This window comes from Lampetra fluviatilis, chromosome 37 (assembly GCF_964198595.1).
Source record: "Lampetra fluviatilis chromosome 37, kcLamFluv1.1, whole genome shotgun sequence".
Taxonomy (NCBI): domain Eukaryota; kingdom Metazoa; phylum Chordata; class Hyperoartia; order Petromyzontiformes; family Petromyzontidae; genus Lampetra; species Lampetra fluviatilis.
In genome coordinates this window covers 7,198,858-7,217,534 of record NC_136311.1, presented here as the reverse complement: position 1 = coordinate 7,217,534, position 18,677 = coordinate 7,198,858, and the positions used below count along the sequence as shown (strand labels likewise).

Genomic DNA, 18,677 nt, shown 5'->3' with positions numbered 1-18,677 from the left:
CGACGCAGAGGACTACCGAACTTTTACTATTTGATTTAATTATTGTCTCATGTGGTGAGGTGAAGATCATGGCCAGAACCACGAGACAACAGTGGGCATGGGTTACAAATGTGATAATCAGTTATTCACAATTATATTCAAATAGTTGGCATTTGATATTAATTGTGGGGGTGATGAATCATGAATTGCTTATGGTTTAAGCTGGTCATCATCAATGACTGCGCCAAAACTCCAATCATATTAAATTTGCTTTGTCATCTAATTCGGCTAATTGCAGCTCCAAGTAATTAAATGTTTCGTTTTCCTGACATGTGACGAACACTCTTTGCAAGGCATGTGAGAAGAGGTGCCACTTAGTGTGAATAGGAAGCAGATGAAGGGGCCTTCTCTGACAACAAATATAGCAGTAAATTCCACGGAATATATTATAAACTAGCTTTTTTGCCCGTCCAAGGACGGGTGTATATTGTAGTAAATCTGAAATATTAAATAGTAACATTTTCAGCTCATGATAATTGAGGGGGGGGGGGGGGTTGCCCCATGTGGAGTGACGTCACCCACTAATGGTTATTGTGGAGGGGTGCGGCATGTGGAGTGACGTCACCCGCTGATGATGATTATTGAGGGGAGGGGTGCTGCATGTGGAGTGCGCGACCTTCTTGTGCGTTAGTGTAAATTTACACGCGGGCATGAATATTAATGAAGGGGGGAGGGGCCTCTTTGCAGTGACATCACGCACGGATGTAGCACTGTGCCGCATAGATTTATTTTTTACCGTCACTTTCTGTAAAGAAACGTCACATTTGAAGCGACTTTGCATAATAAATTATTTCATTCAGCTCGACCTCCCTCTGCGTTAGTGTAAAAATCCACCCATTCATGAATATTAATGAGGGGGTGGGCCTCATGTGGAGTGACGTCACGTGCGGGACGGACAGACATATCTGGGTGATTATAGTAGGTAATTGAATTATTATTACGATGATGAGAATAGCATGGCTGACTATGATAATACCTATTCTCAACTAATACTATGCTGCTGATTATTATTTTATCTTTTTGATGATGAACAGTACATAATCTTTTCTCCACTAGATAAAAATGTTATTTATTTTGTTCTCTTTATTTCTTGCACAAATTCATTCATTGGCAAAGAATAATGAAAACTGTTTTGTTTAAGCATCTACCTTCCAGTTGGATTTTCCACATATCACCCTCGCCAAAAGAGACTTGCTGTCGTGATGGGCATTTTGCAGATTTTACAAACAATCGCTGATCATTTGAAGGACAGAAACTATATGCAAAATAATAAGGTTTATGGATAATGGTGGTTGTTATTGATGATGATAACGATAGACTGTATACAAGAAATATCCCTTATTCCATCTACTGGCCCGGAATGTGCAACAATCCTGTTTTCATTCAATTCTTACACGAACAATTATGTCACAAGGAAAAAAATAACACTTAAATTATCTGTTGGCTAAATTAATTAATACTATATAAAAATAATGAATTTATACATTTTATAAGTACAATATTCCCACCAGCAGTAGGAACTAGACAGCCACAATCACCTTCTCTGTTAGAATAAACACACATCAGAATTTAAATAACAAAGAAAGATTACAGTAATCCAAAAAACGCAACGGTTTTTTTTTGTCTCTGGTAACAATTAATCATTACAACAAAGACAAAACGAATTTTCAGACCGGACGTTGTAACGTCTGAGATAATGGGAAATTACACGATGTTGGACCCGGGTAAGAGTGTGCGCGTGAGAGAGCACCGATACTGATCAAGCAGTCAGGGGCATGAAAAAAACGAATGACCGCATTTCAACCATTTTCATTTTAACCATTTGTATAAGATACGCGTTTCGCCGCGTGTCTGCATGTGTGCGCGGGGCGCGGGCGCGCGCGCGCACAGTGACAGCGCAGATAACAGTTGTGATGCAGCTGGATCAGTTACACACTGATGCTGATCGCTCGGTGTGGCACCTGTCACTGAGCGGGGGGAAATAAAAAATTACAGCTGCCTAAACAAGATACCCCAGATATACCTCCAAGCATGATAGCATATGTCACCCGGCACAGTACCAAGATGTGTCATAAATGAATGCAACAGCAGGCTCCGTTCAACCATCCCAGTTGTTTGTTTGTGTTTGTTTTCTATGCGTAAACTTCCACCAACAAATGCAATTAAACTGTCGAAAGGCAAGAAAAGACGCAAACAAAACGCGAAGCGGGCTGCGACAGTGGCTTTGTGTGTAGATGGGAAATAAATAAATACAACTATCACTAGTTTAGCCGTAGAAAAAAATAAGTTAGCAATACGATGGAGTTATTTAAAATAACACAAAAAAAATATTTCTCGAATCAAACCGCAACCAGGAATTGTGACAATTCATCGAATCGCCGGTGGAAGATTGGGGGAAGGGGTTGGCGGGGAGGGTGAGTGAATTGTTATATTCCTAGTGGGTACACTACTCGTAACATTACCAGCCCGTGCCTGTGTGCGTGCGTGTGCGTGCGTGTGTGCTGAAGACCAATGAACCTTTTGTCATTTAATGAGGCATCAGTCTGAGTAAATGGTCCCCACGTGGATACGGCAGCTCTGGCCGTAACCCATACCCAGACGTAATGGATAAAGGAGTAAATGTAACGGCCGGAATCAATACTCTCGCCCATAAGTGGACCTGTTAGTGCAAAGATGGGGGGTGGTGGGGGGGAGAGTAGGGGGCGGTGGATCGGCGGGTGAGTGGAGAGCGAGTGAGGGTGGGTTGGCGTGAGGAGGCGAGTTTCATCTTCCCAGGCTAATGGTCACAATTTAATTAAAGCGGCCTCGCCATGGACCTGTTAAAACTCTTGCGTATGAAGTCTTGACGGATTTCCTCCCCTGCCACCTGAAACCAATTGCTTGTGTTGGTTAACGCATCCTAACGCGACGCAAATGATGACGACGGTATCGTGCCAGCCCAAGGGGAGTGTTTTTACATCGATAGATGTCAACTTGAAACACCTGCAAAAAAAACCACTCAAACCAACACATGAACACCGCCAGGTCGGTCCCTCACAGAGGTGAGAGACTCTGACCTTGATAGCAAAAGCTAGAATCATATGTTTAACCTGAGGGGTAAAAATGCCCTGTGTACACGGGATGAGTAATCAGTTTGGCGACACCGCTGTGCTAATAACGCAATGCCCAATTACATTTAATCATCATGAGAATGAATCACCCAGAATGGGCCAGATCTCAGAGGCTGTGCTGGGTTGAGCCTGGATATCGTTTGGGTGAATGATCACCATGCACAACTTCATTGTTGCAATGTTAATCTATGCTCCTGCACTGACCAATGTGGTGAAGTATGGTAAATTACACCCACAAACCACACAGTGTGCGGAACAGATGAAAATGAGCGGGGGAACGAGTGACCTCCTATTTGAAAGAAGGTTGACTGAGGACTTCGACAGAAAACCACGGTTGCTGGAATGACAGGGGAGTAGCGTAAAATGAGAAGGGAGATGTTGGAGTGTGTATGGAGGGGAGTTGAGTGATGAGAGGATTTTTTTTTTCAAGAAAGGATTATTTTAGTTTCATTTTTACATCTCATTTATATATTGTTTCAAAAAGATTTTAAAATCTATATCACACAGTTGTGTTCACTCTATTTGCCTACATGTAACATGATAATATAATGAACATATATATGTGCATAATAGATAGTGATTAACGATTTGATTCTAGCATCCTGAGCATTAAATTTGGCATCAATAAATTAATCGATGCATATTTACGTTGCATCTCCAGCCCACGGTCCCCAATTGGTTTCAGCCACTTTGGCGGACGTCATGAAATTGCTCTAAATGCGAGATATGAATAGGACAAGGGAGACATCACAGAAAGCAACCGATTTACACCCATTTTTTTTAAGATGTGAATCTCACCCATTACCTCATTTACAGAGGTGTTCACCCCCTGCAGCGAAATAACTTTAAATTTCAAATTAGTCTTGCCAAATTTTGGCAAAGGCATTAGCACTCTGGGTCCATGATCTATTCTTTCCAATAGAGTTGCAAACCCTTTAAACTTCACCTTCACAGTAGACTGAGCACTTGGGTAATTCCCTTCAGCAGGGTTGCATTGTGACAGTAGCTGCGATCCACCACTGTCTGCCTTGCACATTTACCAATATTCTCCTTTCAATTTAAGTTGTTACACGCTACACGCACCTGATGATAAGTAAACAATATCCTTATGTTATTCTGCATGAGAGATCTCTACGTAAATAATTCACCAATGTTATTGGTCGTGAGCGGGAATTTCATTTGGGTCGCCGAGTTCGTAAAGCAGTGCGCTAACCACTATACTACCACACCGAGTGATCGCCATCATTGCGTAGATGCCTTCAGGCAAGTGTGTGCAAACATACAGGGGCGCGCATTGCACACAAAGACCAGGTGCGTGCACCTACACTGGGGCATGAGCGCGCCCGCAAACACTCATCCACAACAACTTATTCCCGCCGCTTGGGAGCTTGGTGTATGCAAAGTTAAGTCTGTATGCACCGCATGGTGTATAAGAACTCGTGTGTTCACGAGGACAACCGCCGAGGAGATGAAGTGATAAGATCAGCCCATGCGCAGGAGTAAGATAGGTTGTGGCACTGTAGGACCATGAGGGATGGAAACTGCGCAGGGAGCTCTTTATTCAGCCTTTGTCCAGAAATGAATAAACCTTGGTAATTGACAATGATGATGATAATCATAATAATAGCCCTTCTGAGATCACAACACTGGCATCGCAATACCTCAAGGTACCACCAATCCTTAACACCCAGGGTATGACTAAATATTCATGTACACAGCACATCACATTCAACGTACATTTTTGTCATGGCTGATACTACTAGTCACGTGCCATCTGCACAAGTCCAAAAATGATCAGGAAAATATTCATTGCGAAATGAATCCCTGCTTATGTCTATCATAGGTAATGGACACGACATCTGGAGGTATAATCACCAATTACCAGTGTCATGGGTATCAACGTGGGGATGTTCCAGTATAACAATTTGCCACGGTGAGATGATGTTATCTCCCTGGTTAGGTACGAAAGAGGTTGTGGGTTTGATCCCGACCCTGACAATCCCTGCCTATTTGGAGTTCGCGTGTTCTCTCCCTGCGGTCATATGTATTTTTGCCTGGGTTCCTGCGATTATGCCCTCCACATTTAGAAACATGCATGTAGATTATTTGGCTACTTTGAATTCCCACATACAATAAGCCACTTCTTTCAGCTATCTTGTGTGGCCAGGTTGTAATTTATGAGTGTTTTGGGGTAGATGGCATCTTACCAAGCTGATAGTGATGATCTCTTCGTAGGCCTGGGAACTCTCCCCGGCGATCATGCCAGATCCACGCAGGCTCTCTACACCAAGGCCCTCCTCCTTGCCGATGATGTCAGTGATTTTGTACCTGCAGGGTGGATAATTTGCAATTAGTGTTCAGTTCGGCACCTGTGAAAACACCACCCAGAATGCACCCCGATCTCACAAGAGCTCAAAAGCGAAGTATAGGTTGAGCCTGGATCGTGTTCGCATAAAAAAATGGTTGTCATCGACAGCTTCAGAGCAATGTGGTTGGGCAGTAGAGGTCAGTGCAGCAAAAAAACATTGTTATAGTGTACTCTTTGCTCCCTGGCTCCACCAACCCACACTGACTAGCCGAGCAAAGTATGGTCATCATGCTCATGACCCACACAGCATGTGGAGGTTCTCATCCAGCAGTGAATCGATGAAGGGCTGTGCATGTACATTACACGCAGTGCAGATTAATCATGAATATTTTAGGCACAGCTCAGCACTTACTTGCTACGGTTGCTACCATCATCACTTACACACCACGTATGCTACTTTTTCGCTTTTTTTTTTGCAAATCACTGATCCTAATCGGTGCCAATTTGAACGCGGAATATGCAGCGCTGCAATAGGCTGCCAGCTAAAAGCGTAAACACTGCCCGGGAGGTGCGGAGCACTCATGAATAAACGCGTTACACCTCACCGTAAAACCAGCATTTTGAAAAGGTCAATGCGGTGTAATGGCCAAATGTGCTCACATTTTTATTACCATAATGAACTTTCGCTGAACAAGTGGTCATCTATTTGTAAAGGCCACACTTAGTGTAAAATACAGAAAGGGTAGCCATCACCGCCAGTGCTTCACCCTGCCACCCCCTCACTTCCCACCAACTCTTGTCCTGCCCCCCAATCTTCCAACCCCGCCATGATGGCATGCAGCAGCAGGAACATTGTACATTTTGAAAGCGATATATGTGAAGCGTGATGGCCAAGCCAAGCAGTTTAATAAAATGTTTATATTTGTATACAATGCGTGGCCAAATTATCCGCGTGTAAAAAAAAATACACAATGCGCCGTATGCACACTTTTGATTTCTTGAACTTGAATGCACAGGGCCCTTCAGAAAATGTGATGAACACCAGTGTGCTTGTATACTAATGCACGCTCGCTAACTATACTAGATTGCAATGTTACATATAGTTTTTGTAACAGACTTCCTAAAAGGTATTTCATTGCCAATCTTGTCCATAAACTATACAGATCTGGTTCTTGGTAATGGTAAGCTGTGAAGTAAGTTTCATGGTGACAGTTTTACGGATTTATAGTTTTCTTACTAACATATCAATCACTTCACATGTCTGGCAGACAGACAGATAGATGGACAGAGAGATGATTTCCTGGGCATAGTAATAAGTAGCCTAAGAGCTCTGTTAACAAAGACAATTTCCTGTGGAGGGGGACGACCGAGGGCATTACCTGGACTCCCCCTCATCCTCGATGTGCTCACAGTGAACGGAGTTGAGAGCGCTGACCTTCTTATAGTCTTGAGGGGTCAGGTACAGGTACTTGAAACTCTGGGCAGATGGGCGAATTTGGGAATTATATCCACCAGGCATATAACCAAGTAATCGAGCATAACATAACAATACATAAAATTTCGATTTAAAGCTTTCGTGACTGCAGGGATTCATCTTCTTGGTTCTTTCGGTAAAGTCACGTAGAATGGAAATAATAAAATTATAAAAAATAAAACATTATTAAATAATTCTCACGACGTTTCGGCCACAACGCAAGCAGCCGTCCTCAGGTGGAGAACAGGTCTGTCGAGAAGACAGAGTCTGAATGACACACCCCAGGCTTGGAGCGACTATTTAAGCTGGGATGGAGGAGCCTTGACAAAATAATTTGCATTTCCATAAATATGCAAAATTCCTCTTGATATGTAAATTATTTTGTCAAGGCGCTCTTCGCCCCTCCATCCCAGCTTAAATAGTCGCTCCAAGCCTGGGGTGTGTCATTCAGACTCTGTCTTCTCGACAGACCTGTTCTCCACCTGAGGACGGCTGCTTGCGTTGTGGCCGAAACGTCGTGAGAATTATTTAATTATGTTTTATTTTTATTATTTTATTATTTCCATTCTACGTGACTTTACCGAAAGAACCAAGAAGATAACAATACATTGTTATGTTCATTGTCTTGCACTGAGTGCATTATTTATGATTCATGCAAATGTTATTCTCCAGTCGCAGTTTTGTTTGCCAATGGAACCAACGAGGCAGACAGTACAGATGGAAAACACTGGACAGACAATCAAAATGAGGCAGTTCAAAAGGGACAAAATTAATTGATCCATAAATTAAGTGTGACCATGAATCATGAAAATCTATTGAATCATGCATGGGGCATGGGGGGAGCAGTGAAGCTGTGGAGATGATTCATTACATCACATGCATAATACACGCGTGTTGTCAAAGCTATCAGCAGTGACACACGTCGTCACAGCTGACAGCACATGTCCTTTGAATACGTTAATTTATTTTGGCGTAAGACAATACACATATTGAGGTTATCCTATTGATCAAATCATATGGAAATTGTATTAAGCATCGTCATATTCAAATTCAAACAATAGGCATGAGCCAGTGGTGGAAATTTCGCATTCATACGGTGGACACGAGTCTTTACATATGACCGTGACTGTTAGCTGAATTCCTGATCTTCCTTCTGATCCTAAGACTGCTACTCTGCCACTTCGCCACCTGGCTGGATATCAATTCGACACGACATATATTCCACGCAACACACATTGGGCATGACACACAGCGTCCTCGAGACCAGCTCAAAGACACCTTCTTAGATCTTATCCTTGATCTTGCCTTTGGTGGTGTGACCTTGTTCCAGGGACTTGGCTTAGAGGCACCAAGCCTTGACAGTGGCCTCAGCCTAGAGGATCCAGCCTTGACTGAGGCCCTGACCTAAAACTCCCCCGGCTTTGTGCTTTTTGGCCTCAACTAACAGCTCCTGGACATGGCCATGTGGGTCTCGGCCTTGAATCTAAGGCTGCACATTTTACACACGTTCAACAATTTCAACATGCCCTCCCACCAGTGGTTAGACAAGCAAGCTCACCTACCCTGTTTAGATTTCTCGAAAGACTCACCTGTTTCACCTAACTTCGTGCATGACCCATTGAGATCCCTAGATGAATTGCGCCTTCTAAATGTCAATTATAACATGCCTTAAACACAACGCACCCTCCACACGACACAACAACAACAACAACCGCCATTCGCCACTAAGTGGCGGTGACGTCACCACACGACACACACACACATACACACACACGCTCAGACCCTTCGCCTCACCTTGTAGGGGTCATTGGGGTCGACCCAGGCGATGTTAAACATGTGCCGAATCTCTTCAGCTAGGCCGAGGCGCGCACCGCTGTTGGCGGCGATGTAGATGCGTGGCACACCATCTGTACGCGCCAGCTGCGATGCCTGCTGGAACAACAGGTCCTCCTGCGGCCCGAATGAGCCAATGCGATGCGTAAGGTCGTTGGCAATGACCACCACAGTCCGACCCTGCGGGTACTCCGGAGTCCTCAGCCACATCTTCCACGCCACCATGCCGATCTGGCCAGCAACGGCACAACAAGGAACCAAAACTCAGAACGGACAAGAGCACAATGTGGAGGGGTGTGTGGCACTCCATACAATTAGGTCGTAGAAAAATAAAACTATCGTCAGTCACAGCTGTGGCACGGTAACAGTGGCGGTGGCCACTGCGCATGGCGGTACCTCATTGCCCCCGGGCAGCCGGTTCATCTCCACGAGCTGATCCTGCGAGTCCAGCACCAGCTCCGTGTATGTCAGCACGTCCTTGTGCGCCAGCCCGTTTCCATACGCGTCCCACAGCTTGAGCAGTGCCTGCAGGGACGAGATGGGAGATAAGGTGTGGAAAGGGTAGAGTAGAGGGGGAGGTTTATAGGAGGGATATAAGGATGCGTCGATTCATCAATAACACTGGTCAACACACTTTTTCTGGCATAAGGTATTCCAACGGTCAGGTTTTAGAGATATCAAATATTGCATTTTTTATGAAAACTGCAGAAGAAAAATATTAAATAAATGTGGATATCTACATAAAATGATATTATAAACACACTATCCTAAAAATACAGCACCATATTTTAACACTAAAGCAGTCACTGACTCGCAACAACTTGCAATCATAAGTGACAGAGTTAATTTCGGGTAAAATCAATTAAAACGGGGTATGCCGATAGCATAAAAATGAGATGTGATAGAGCAAATCTGAGATCAGATTTGGAGTCAGCACCCTTAAATTAGTCTAAAACAGCTGCAAAAGTCCAGGCCAGAAAAAAATGTGTTTTTGTTGACCAGTGTTATCATTTATTATTATTCATCAGCTAATGATTTCCCCTTCCTAGCCCCCCACTGCCTGTTTTGGAAGTCGATGAATTGTCACTATTCAGGGTTGTGATTCGATTCAAGAGAATATTTTTATTGTAAACACTGCGCCTCTAGTGGCTGTACGGGTACCACAAAGTGATGATGTACAACATATTAGGATTGAAAATAACCGAGTCTCACGTGCACAATTCAAGGTATATATGGTGAGCATAGCTAATTAGACAGCTTACAACTTACAGGAATTCAACAATGCATTAATTTGTCAAGTAAAATCGGTTCTCACGCTCGTTCTAAAGCATTCGATCATACGCGTAGTAGTAGGAACCAATCATTTCATTGATATATGCACGTAACTTTCATGAAACTGAACATTCCATAGATTTATACCACTATTTAATCGACGCTCACACGAATCTATTTACAAATCGAAACATAGCCCAGAATTGGGACAATTCGTCGAATCGTAGCGGTGAGGAAAACCAATTGATGCCTCCGGGTTTACAAGACGGTCGCGGTGGGGATTCTAAGGGCCCTACCCCATCTGCACTTAAGGTCCCCAAACACGGAGAACAGATGTGTTAATTGGTCATAACTTTACTGCACGGTAAATACGCTACCCGTATTATGCCTATCACTGTAATGCTATGTGCACTTGGGGACAATGTTGTTAATTAAAGTCAAAAGTCAAAGTTTCTCGCTGATAAAGACAGAGCAATGTGGTTGGCGCTAGTTTCTGTTTAGTGACCCCAAGCTCACGCTGCAAATTTCACATCGCTATAATCCAACCACTCTTGAGCTGCGATGCAAAGTCACTCATTTAATTGAGTCTTAAGGATAACGAGTCGCCCTGTAGTCAGTGACCAATTATAATAATGCAATTTATAGCGCGCGAATGCACACAATTTCATCAGATCTCAGAAGCTAAGCAGGGTTGTTCTTTGGATAGTGCTGCAGTGGTTGACCACCATACACAATTAGCTTGTCATAAGGCTTGCGGGGCTAAGCGGTTGACAGCAGGGGGCAGTTCATCAAAATACATTGTTATCGACGTGAAGTTTTCCACGGCTGTGCTTCCCACCTTCACAACTCGCACTGAACAGTGTGGTGAAGTTTAGTCAAATAACCGCCACGGCTCTTACAGTGCAGGGGAGCCTTCATCTAGCAGGAGGTTGAACATAAACATCCACAGATTGACCCGCCGACGAACAGGTAATGAACTTGCAACCTTCCTGTTGTGATAAGCACAACCATATATATGTATGCAATATTTAGGCCGTTATAAATTACAGTATTGAGATTGAGTGTGTTTACTCATACATTCCTTTAAAGTTGATGATAAACATTTTTTAATACCGTACATGATTCCCACCATCAGTGAACCAAGTAATTTGCCTCCAGTGGAGTGTGTTGCGAAGGTCAACAGAAAGCAAGTATAGCGCACTTCCAGGTACAGTTCTAGTAGATTTCATAAACATACACCTTTTGTAGGAAAGTACATTCATAAAATTAATGACAAGTTAATTACTCCTTTGGTTTGAACTATTCAGAATGGAACCGAATTTCAAGTCATACAAATGCTCGCGGGTGTATTATGTAACACAAATTCCCCGAGAGGAAAAACTATCTTTCTTAAAGGCAGGGCTCAACACTCACTTGCTATGGGTGCTTTTAACACCATTTAAGTCCATGTGCGCAAATCGATTTTCACTATAACGCAATGTGCACTTAGGGACACAGTTTTTAATTAAAAGCGCATCAATGAATGAATGAATGGCGCCTGCAGCAGCATTGGCGGCTGCCCCATAGATATGATATAACGTAGAAACTCCCTGCAGCAGTATGTAAATCGGGCGACCATCTTACCTGGGGGAGAAGTTCAATCAGTACAAGGAAACAGATAGTACCAGAGATAATGAGAAAGACAAGGTGTTAATTAAACTTAAAAAAGTTTTTTTTGTCTTTTCGTCTTGGATAACAATCTAATTTACCAAACGCAACAGGGCCATTTTAATTAGAATAAGTCACATTTCTGCACTCTTTTTTATTTCTCCCATGATGCAGTTGCCTTTGCTATAATTTGCTATGTGCTTGCTGTACTTTATTTATTGCTTTTGTCATGTTGGTGACACAGGTCAGTCACTCTTACAAATGAGACAATGCTGCCCCCCCCCCTTTCAATTTTCACCATGTGACACAAAATAAACTTGAAAGCCAGTGTATGTTCCCCGCCTCCACTCAGGTGAAACAGTCCCATTGCCCACCTGTCGAATCATTTCAGGGTAGTCGTAGACATAGGTGGTTCCCAAACTTTGAGCCTGGAAGCGCTTGGACTGCAGGAGGTCCTTGGTGACGTACGGCGTGTTGATGAGCATGCCGTGCAAAGGGCCCGGTTTGTCACCGTATGCCTGGAACATGATCTGTGATGAAAAGAAAAGGATGGCAAGGCAAAGGGGTGAGACGTACATGGAGACGAAGATCTCCCATACCACGTTTTCAAAGCTTTTGGGACATGTGATGTTGGCTAGCACCTATGAAGTCTAGCACTTCACACAAGAAGGTCATGTGGCGAGCACCACACATGTATTTCCAAAATAATAGTCGTTTGCTTTATGCAGATATTGAATGATTCACATGTAGAGCGATTGAAAACACAATTATTTAGAGCTTATTTTTGAATTTAGTTTCTTGTCCTTCCCCCGCACCTCTGATCAGCATGGTTCGCTACATACGGTATGAAATAAGTTCAAGCTACTATACAATAAATAGCACATTGCACTATGAATGGAGCCCGATTCCAGGCCACAGCTAACATTAGTGGCGAGAGATATCTGAAACAGTTCAGGTCTTGGGCACTTGTTTCTCTTCACCAACGTGCACTGACCCTGCTTGATGACGTATTGTCAAACAACACCCACAGATCAAAGCTGATAATGATGATGATGATAGGTTTTCCCATTTTTTCTGGCAACAAAACAGGTGTTAAGATTCTAGATTTGAAGCTTTCATGACTTCAAGGATTCATGCTCTTTGGTTTTTTCGGTAACGTCACGTAGGTAAAAAATAAAATAAATGAAAACAACTCAATCAGTTTCAAAGACAATGCACTATATTATCAAAGTATGTTTTTTTGTTTGCATTCTGACCGCAAGTATTGTGGTTAATGCAGACATGATTCCTTGTAAAAGGTTTCAGTTTGGTGTTTTAACATCTCAACACCTGTTTTGTTGCCAAAAAAAGGGGAAAACCTATTCTCATATTTTGGAACTGGCAAAAGAGGTCCCATGATGATAATGATGACACTCATTCCCTGGTAGCTTGGACTACATCTTCAAGAACATTAAATGCCAGGCAATGTTCCTGCATTACCTGGCTGGTGCGGAGGTCAGTGACCTCCTTGTAGAGGCTGATGTCAAGATAGTAGCCGGATTCGTTGGTGAGGAACAGGCGGATGGGGATGGCTTTGCCTGTGGGCGTGAGGCGGATGTTGATCTTCAGCTCGGCCTGTAGCACACGCAGCTTCCACAGCCGGCTTCCGTAGCGCATCACCATGCTGCGCACAGACTCTTCGATCTAACGGCACAACAGAAAGCACATCCACCGTCACCGTCGCGAGTCGGCGCGCAAGTCTGCGTCCCATCTCGCAGCCCGATCAAGCGCACAAGGTGCGCACGTGCCAACTGAGGATTGTGCAGCGCCGACGCATGTGGCGTGAGTACCTTGGAAGGGTCCATGATGACGGTGGGCACAAAGTTGAGAAAGATGTGGTTGCAGTCAGTGCGCACGGCCGTGTTGTTGAAGGCCACCTCCAGTTCGTCCATGGCCTCCAGCAACAGGCGCTCGCCCTCGTTCTGCAGGTACTCGAACGACGCTTCCTGCAAGGACGGACGGATGGTCGGAAGAGCGAATGACCGCACGAAGCAGCAGACAGACGTACGGACCGGCAGACGAGCGTGTGAGTTACATGCAAGGCGCAAATGTGTCAACACGCAAAATTGCCCAGTTACACATTTTCAACAAAAATACGACAACAATGATATGTTGACATACTCGAAAATGAACCACAGATGAGGATATGCAAAATACTTAAATAATACTCATGTTATTTATTTAAACAAGCCTTTGTCAGATTCTACTCTTTTCAGGACCATCCTGGCTACATTGGGATGCTTTGTCAATTACATTTAATGAGTATTGTGGGTTAAAACAGGGGTATCTGGGGAAATGACACTCATACGATGTGATTATTAAAGGCAGATTCAAGAATCTGTTATGGTCCCATGATCTCTCAACCACATCACAGTCCAAGCCTATATAACACCTGGTATCATAGGCAGTCTCTCCCATCTAAGTACGAACCAGACTCCAACCTGCTAAGCTTCCAATATCTGAAAAGATCAGGCAACCAGAAGTTTATTTTGGAAAGTAGACCTGGAGCTCTGTTGCTGACCTACAACGCACATTTACACAAACGCCCCTCTTACTGGAGCTCTTGGTCAGTTAGATTCATTACCTACTATAATCACCCAAAAATGTCTGTCCGTCCCGCGCGTGACGTCACTTCTACATGAGGCCCACACCCCCCCCTGTGTGACGTCACTCCAAGGCCGTAGCCACATGGGGCAACCCCCCCCCCCCCCTCATTAACAATCATGAGCTGAACAATTTTTCTCTTGAATATCTCAGATTTACTGCAATATACACCCATCCTTGGACGGGCAATACAGCAAGTCATTGATTAAATACCCCACACCTAATGTAAACTCCATCGGTTTTTCGGACATAAAACGCCAACGATCCTATCATTGTCAACGAGGGACAAACCATCAACGCGACGATGTCCTTCGGATGCACCATTCAGTTTTGCGAAGCATGGTCCCCTCTTGACTTTCGACTTCATCTAATACACGTGTGGGATGCAATCAATTCGCTCCCTTAGTCCTGCACGAAGGAAGCCATCTCTTCCCTCCAGGAGGTGTGAACAATCGGGAGGGCGGGCAGGGAGAGAGCGTGGTCTTGGCGGCCTCACCTTGGTGACGAGGTCAGAGTGGCGGATGATGGCGCGCACGAAGAAGCGGTAGTCGGTGACCTCGATGCCCTGCTCTACGCGCGCCGTGCCCAGGTACAGGTGCATCTTGTGGTTGGCGCAGGGCAGAGCGTGCAGCTCGAAGTTGCGCATGCGGTTCAGCTCCAGCTGGAAGGCGAGCGCCGGCTCCAGGTGCCGGTAAATGCGGTCCTCCTCGAACTATGGGGGGGGGGGGGAAGGAGCGTGAGCAGCACCGATGGGGAGGAAAACCCAGAGGCTACCGCATCGTCGCCAAATGTTTTGAATAAAACAAGGCTGGAAAAATCCCGTACACGCGTGGATTCGGAAAAGCCTTCCAACACACGTTTGTCCTCAGAAGTGCTTAATTAGCCACGGCCACTTTGCCTTTCATGACGCACACGCGGATGACATCACACATCACATGTCGTGCGCGTAATGACATCGTTGCCTTGGCTGGCAAGGCAAATGCCATTAGCACTGCTTTAAAGCCAAGTTTTGGGCAACCTTTTGATAAATTGCCAGTTTTCTACAGGATAAGTCTCATAGCAACACAACTTCATAATAAAATGCCATTTATCTTCGTACATCTTAACAACAGTTATCATGGACCTCCCCCACCGTCATAACAGGCAGTGAGAAGGACAGACGGACGGACAGAACAAATGCATTAATGCTTTAATGTTACGCTCCAAGCCCACAGGCGAAAGCAACGGAGGTTCTGTACCTTGTCACGAGCACGGAACGTGAAGAACTTGGGGAACTCTCTCTGTAAGATACGTGGCAAAAATTGAGTAGCAAAACACAATCAAGGATTAATAAACAAAAGAGATAAAAAAAACTTTTGGAAGGCACATATTGGCACCAATATACAACCGCTACCACCACATAAATAGTTTTTATTTCATTTAATATTTTTTTCCCATCTTTATCCCACAATTACATTCCAGTTGCGTCATCAGTCATGCCATGAGATGAGAAAATGTCCACCCGGAACTGTTGGGAGTGAGCAGGGAACCACTAATGTGTCAGAGAACAGCCCTCAGAAGATGACGTCACAGAATTACTTCGAAAGCCCCTTCAAAAGGCACCTCTATCCACACTAAGCGGCACACATTTTACATGCCTAGCAGCGTTTGACATCTGAAAAATCAATCCAAAGCTTTTGTACTCAGAGATGGAATAAGCCAAATTTAGCAAAAAACGGAATTTAACACAATGGGATTTTTGCACAATTATTGGTGACCGGACTGAGGCCATCAACTCGCTACACTTGAGAACCCGGTTTAATCTCTGGTAGCTGGAATCAAGATTTTAACCCAGGATCTCAATTGGTCAGCTTGACGTCTCTGACACAGCCCCATGAGCCACGTATGTACAATACACCTCAGTGTATTGCTCATACATATGTATTCAAATGACTCTTAAATAAGACCCACCACCTTCCGAGGTGTTCCACACTGCGTGGCACAAATTCAATGCAAGCAATGATGATGATGTGGTCGGAAGTAATGTAAGTGTAACACGAGATTTATGACGCTCAGAAGCATGGTCGTGGTGCAATGATGACCCAGAACAAAAGCGGCATGAGAGGCGGCAAGCGCGAGCTTGAGAATGCGCTGCCGAAACCCCAAAGACTCCCGGGGAGAGCCCCGTTAGGTTAGCTGAAACCCAAAGGACAGCTGATGCTGAAGAATGACCTGTCTGAGCATGAGATGCACCTCACCGATATGCAGAGCTAAGAATTGATTTGAACTCACCAGTGGGGACACATCCAGGTCATTCATTAATCAAACATAAAAAATTAAGGCGCCGCGTGTAAAGTGAGATTTCCAACTGTAAGTCGGTTAATCTCCTCTGTGCTATGTCGCCTGCTCTGAAAATGGGATGCTGCGTGGACCGTTGGCCTATCGTACAGTATTTCTGCTATAAGGCAATGATAGTGATAAATGTGAGTGATATTATTTTTCACTTGTACTCAATCATTAATTTGTTTAACCCACTTTTTTTTGTGTAATGAAGAGTTTAACGTTAAAGGCTATTTGCAAAAAAGGCTGATGCTTAATTATGGCTTTTGTTTGAAAATGTCAAAAAATGACTGGACGGATAGATATATTTATACATCATTTAATCTAATGAGTATCAACTAGATGCACCATTACTGCGCAAGTTCTGCGGCTGTGTGATGTAAATCCCTGACGTGTTTTCATGTTTTACCAAGTGTTGTTTGGAACGATGTCTGACGTTTCACTCCACGTGATGGGACCTTGTTCAGAAAGCGAATACTTTAAATGAAAAGTTCCAAATAGTGAAACCGAACAGTTCCATTTCTGAAGAATTTCCCAGCTCGTGGAGCAAAACATCAGACATAATTCCAAACAACAACACGCGGTACACAACCCAAACACATGTTGGAGAACTCCAGGCAGCTGCCTGTTTGCTCAGAGATCAGCTACGTTTCAGCCTTTTGAAAAAAAACCCCTCAAATCCAGTTTTTCGCTTGTTAAGACTCAACAGCGTCACCCGATTTCACAAAATCCAGCGCGACGAAATACATCAGGTCAGTACTTTAACAAGAGATTGTGGGTGAAGGGATTGAATCAAGGCACATGAGTCAAGAGGGCACAGTTTTTAACAAACACTGAATGTCATGGGTCTGGTAAACAGGGCGAGGTACAAGCCACGAAAGCACCCACGATGATTCAAAAACAGTCGCAAACCTTGCACGTTAATTCAATGTCAGGCAAACCGATAAACTGTTTTTTTTTATCGTCGTGTTAACTTTTAACTGGATGAGCCAGGGTGCTCTTGATTTGCTCAGAAAAAACACACATCCATGCACACTTCCGCAGACTTCTACCGGCCATGTTTATCAGAAGATGCAAAGAAGCTGGAAAGAATGGAAGCACAGAGATGTGATAGGCCATGAAAAACAAGAATACACTTATTGGGTTCTCAGGAAAGGACACACCAGTATACCCTCAGCCTGCTTTAATTGTTCAACTAAATGTTGGGAAGAATATGAAGAATGTTTGTCAAAAAATATTTTTAACTGTTGTAATAAACAAAATGTAACAACTATACAAAAGTTTATTTTTTTACTTAATAAAAGCCTCAATTAGTCCCCAATTTGCTGAATAAGCACTGTTAATAAACTACATTTGGGAGTTTATGTCTTGTAACGCAGTTGCATTTAGACACTACGTAAATAAAAAGTAATGTTGTACATTCATCAGGGTCTTCTAGCCCCGAATGAGACTTTGATGGCGCTCACCTACATTTCCAGGCCTGAACCAAAGAGTGGCAGAAATTACGACGGCGGCACAGCATGTGCAGATTAATGCCTCTCCCCTGAGAACCAAGGTGTTTCAGTTTTCATGGCCTCAAGCGCAAATGCATGAAATGCCGAGAGCTGCTTCCCACAGGCCTTCACCTCCTGCTTACACTTACATGGAATCTCTGATCCACCTCATAGTCGTAATGCTTCCTAAAGTCCTTTTCCCGGAAAGGAAAATCAGCAAGTTGTCACTACACGAATTACGGATTCAACTTAAAACAAAGAGGAACGCTTTGATTAATTGGCTTATCATTATTATTTATCATTATAGCATTTCTTTAGAGAGGAGAACAAAAATCAACCTTGCATTATCATTTTGTAGGAGAATTCACAACGATTATCATTATGGTTTCATATATTTTTTTGTTGCAAACTATAAAAACAAAATTACTTGTAGCACGACACAGAGATAGCGTTAGTTTCATTGCATTTGTTAAGTTTGTTTACACGCTCGTGATTAGGAGACAATATTTAAAACAAAAGAAAAAAAAATACAAACACTT

At 43.7% G+C, this 18,677-nt stretch overlaps 1 protein-coding gene across 4 annotated transcripts in view; it reads right to left on the bottom strand.

The window, feature by feature from the left end:
• Positions 1-18,677, bottom strand: part of ACACA (acetyl-CoA carboxylase alpha) — a 215,224-nt gene that overhangs the window by 97,982 nt on the left and 98,565 nt on the right. For 3 of the 4 annotated variants that reach the window (XM_078873726.1, XM_078873722.1, XM_078873724.1), the window contains exons 34-43: positions 18,288-18,332; positions 15,565-15,606; positions 14,823-15,038; positions 13,513-13,668; positions 13,163-13,366; positions 12,058-12,213; positions 9,161-9,289; positions 8,726-8,995; positions 6,837-6,934; positions 5,357-5,477 (exon numbers count right to left, since the gene is read on the bottom strand). In XM_078873726.1, the coding sequence (XP_078729852.1) occupies positions 5,357-5,477; positions 6,837-6,934; positions 8,726-8,995; positions 9,161-9,289; positions 12,058-12,213; positions 13,163-13,366; positions 13,513-13,668; positions 14,823-15,038; positions 15,565-15,606; positions 18,288-18,332 (1,437 nt within the window). The remainder of the gene's footprint in view (positions 1-5,356; positions 5,478-6,836; positions 6,935-8,725; positions 8,996-9,160; positions 9,290-12,057; positions 12,214-13,162; positions 13,367-13,512; positions 13,669-14,822; positions 15,039-15,564; positions 15,607-18,287; positions 18,333-18,677) is intronic. The other variant, XM_078873725.1, reaches the window with a different exon arrangement.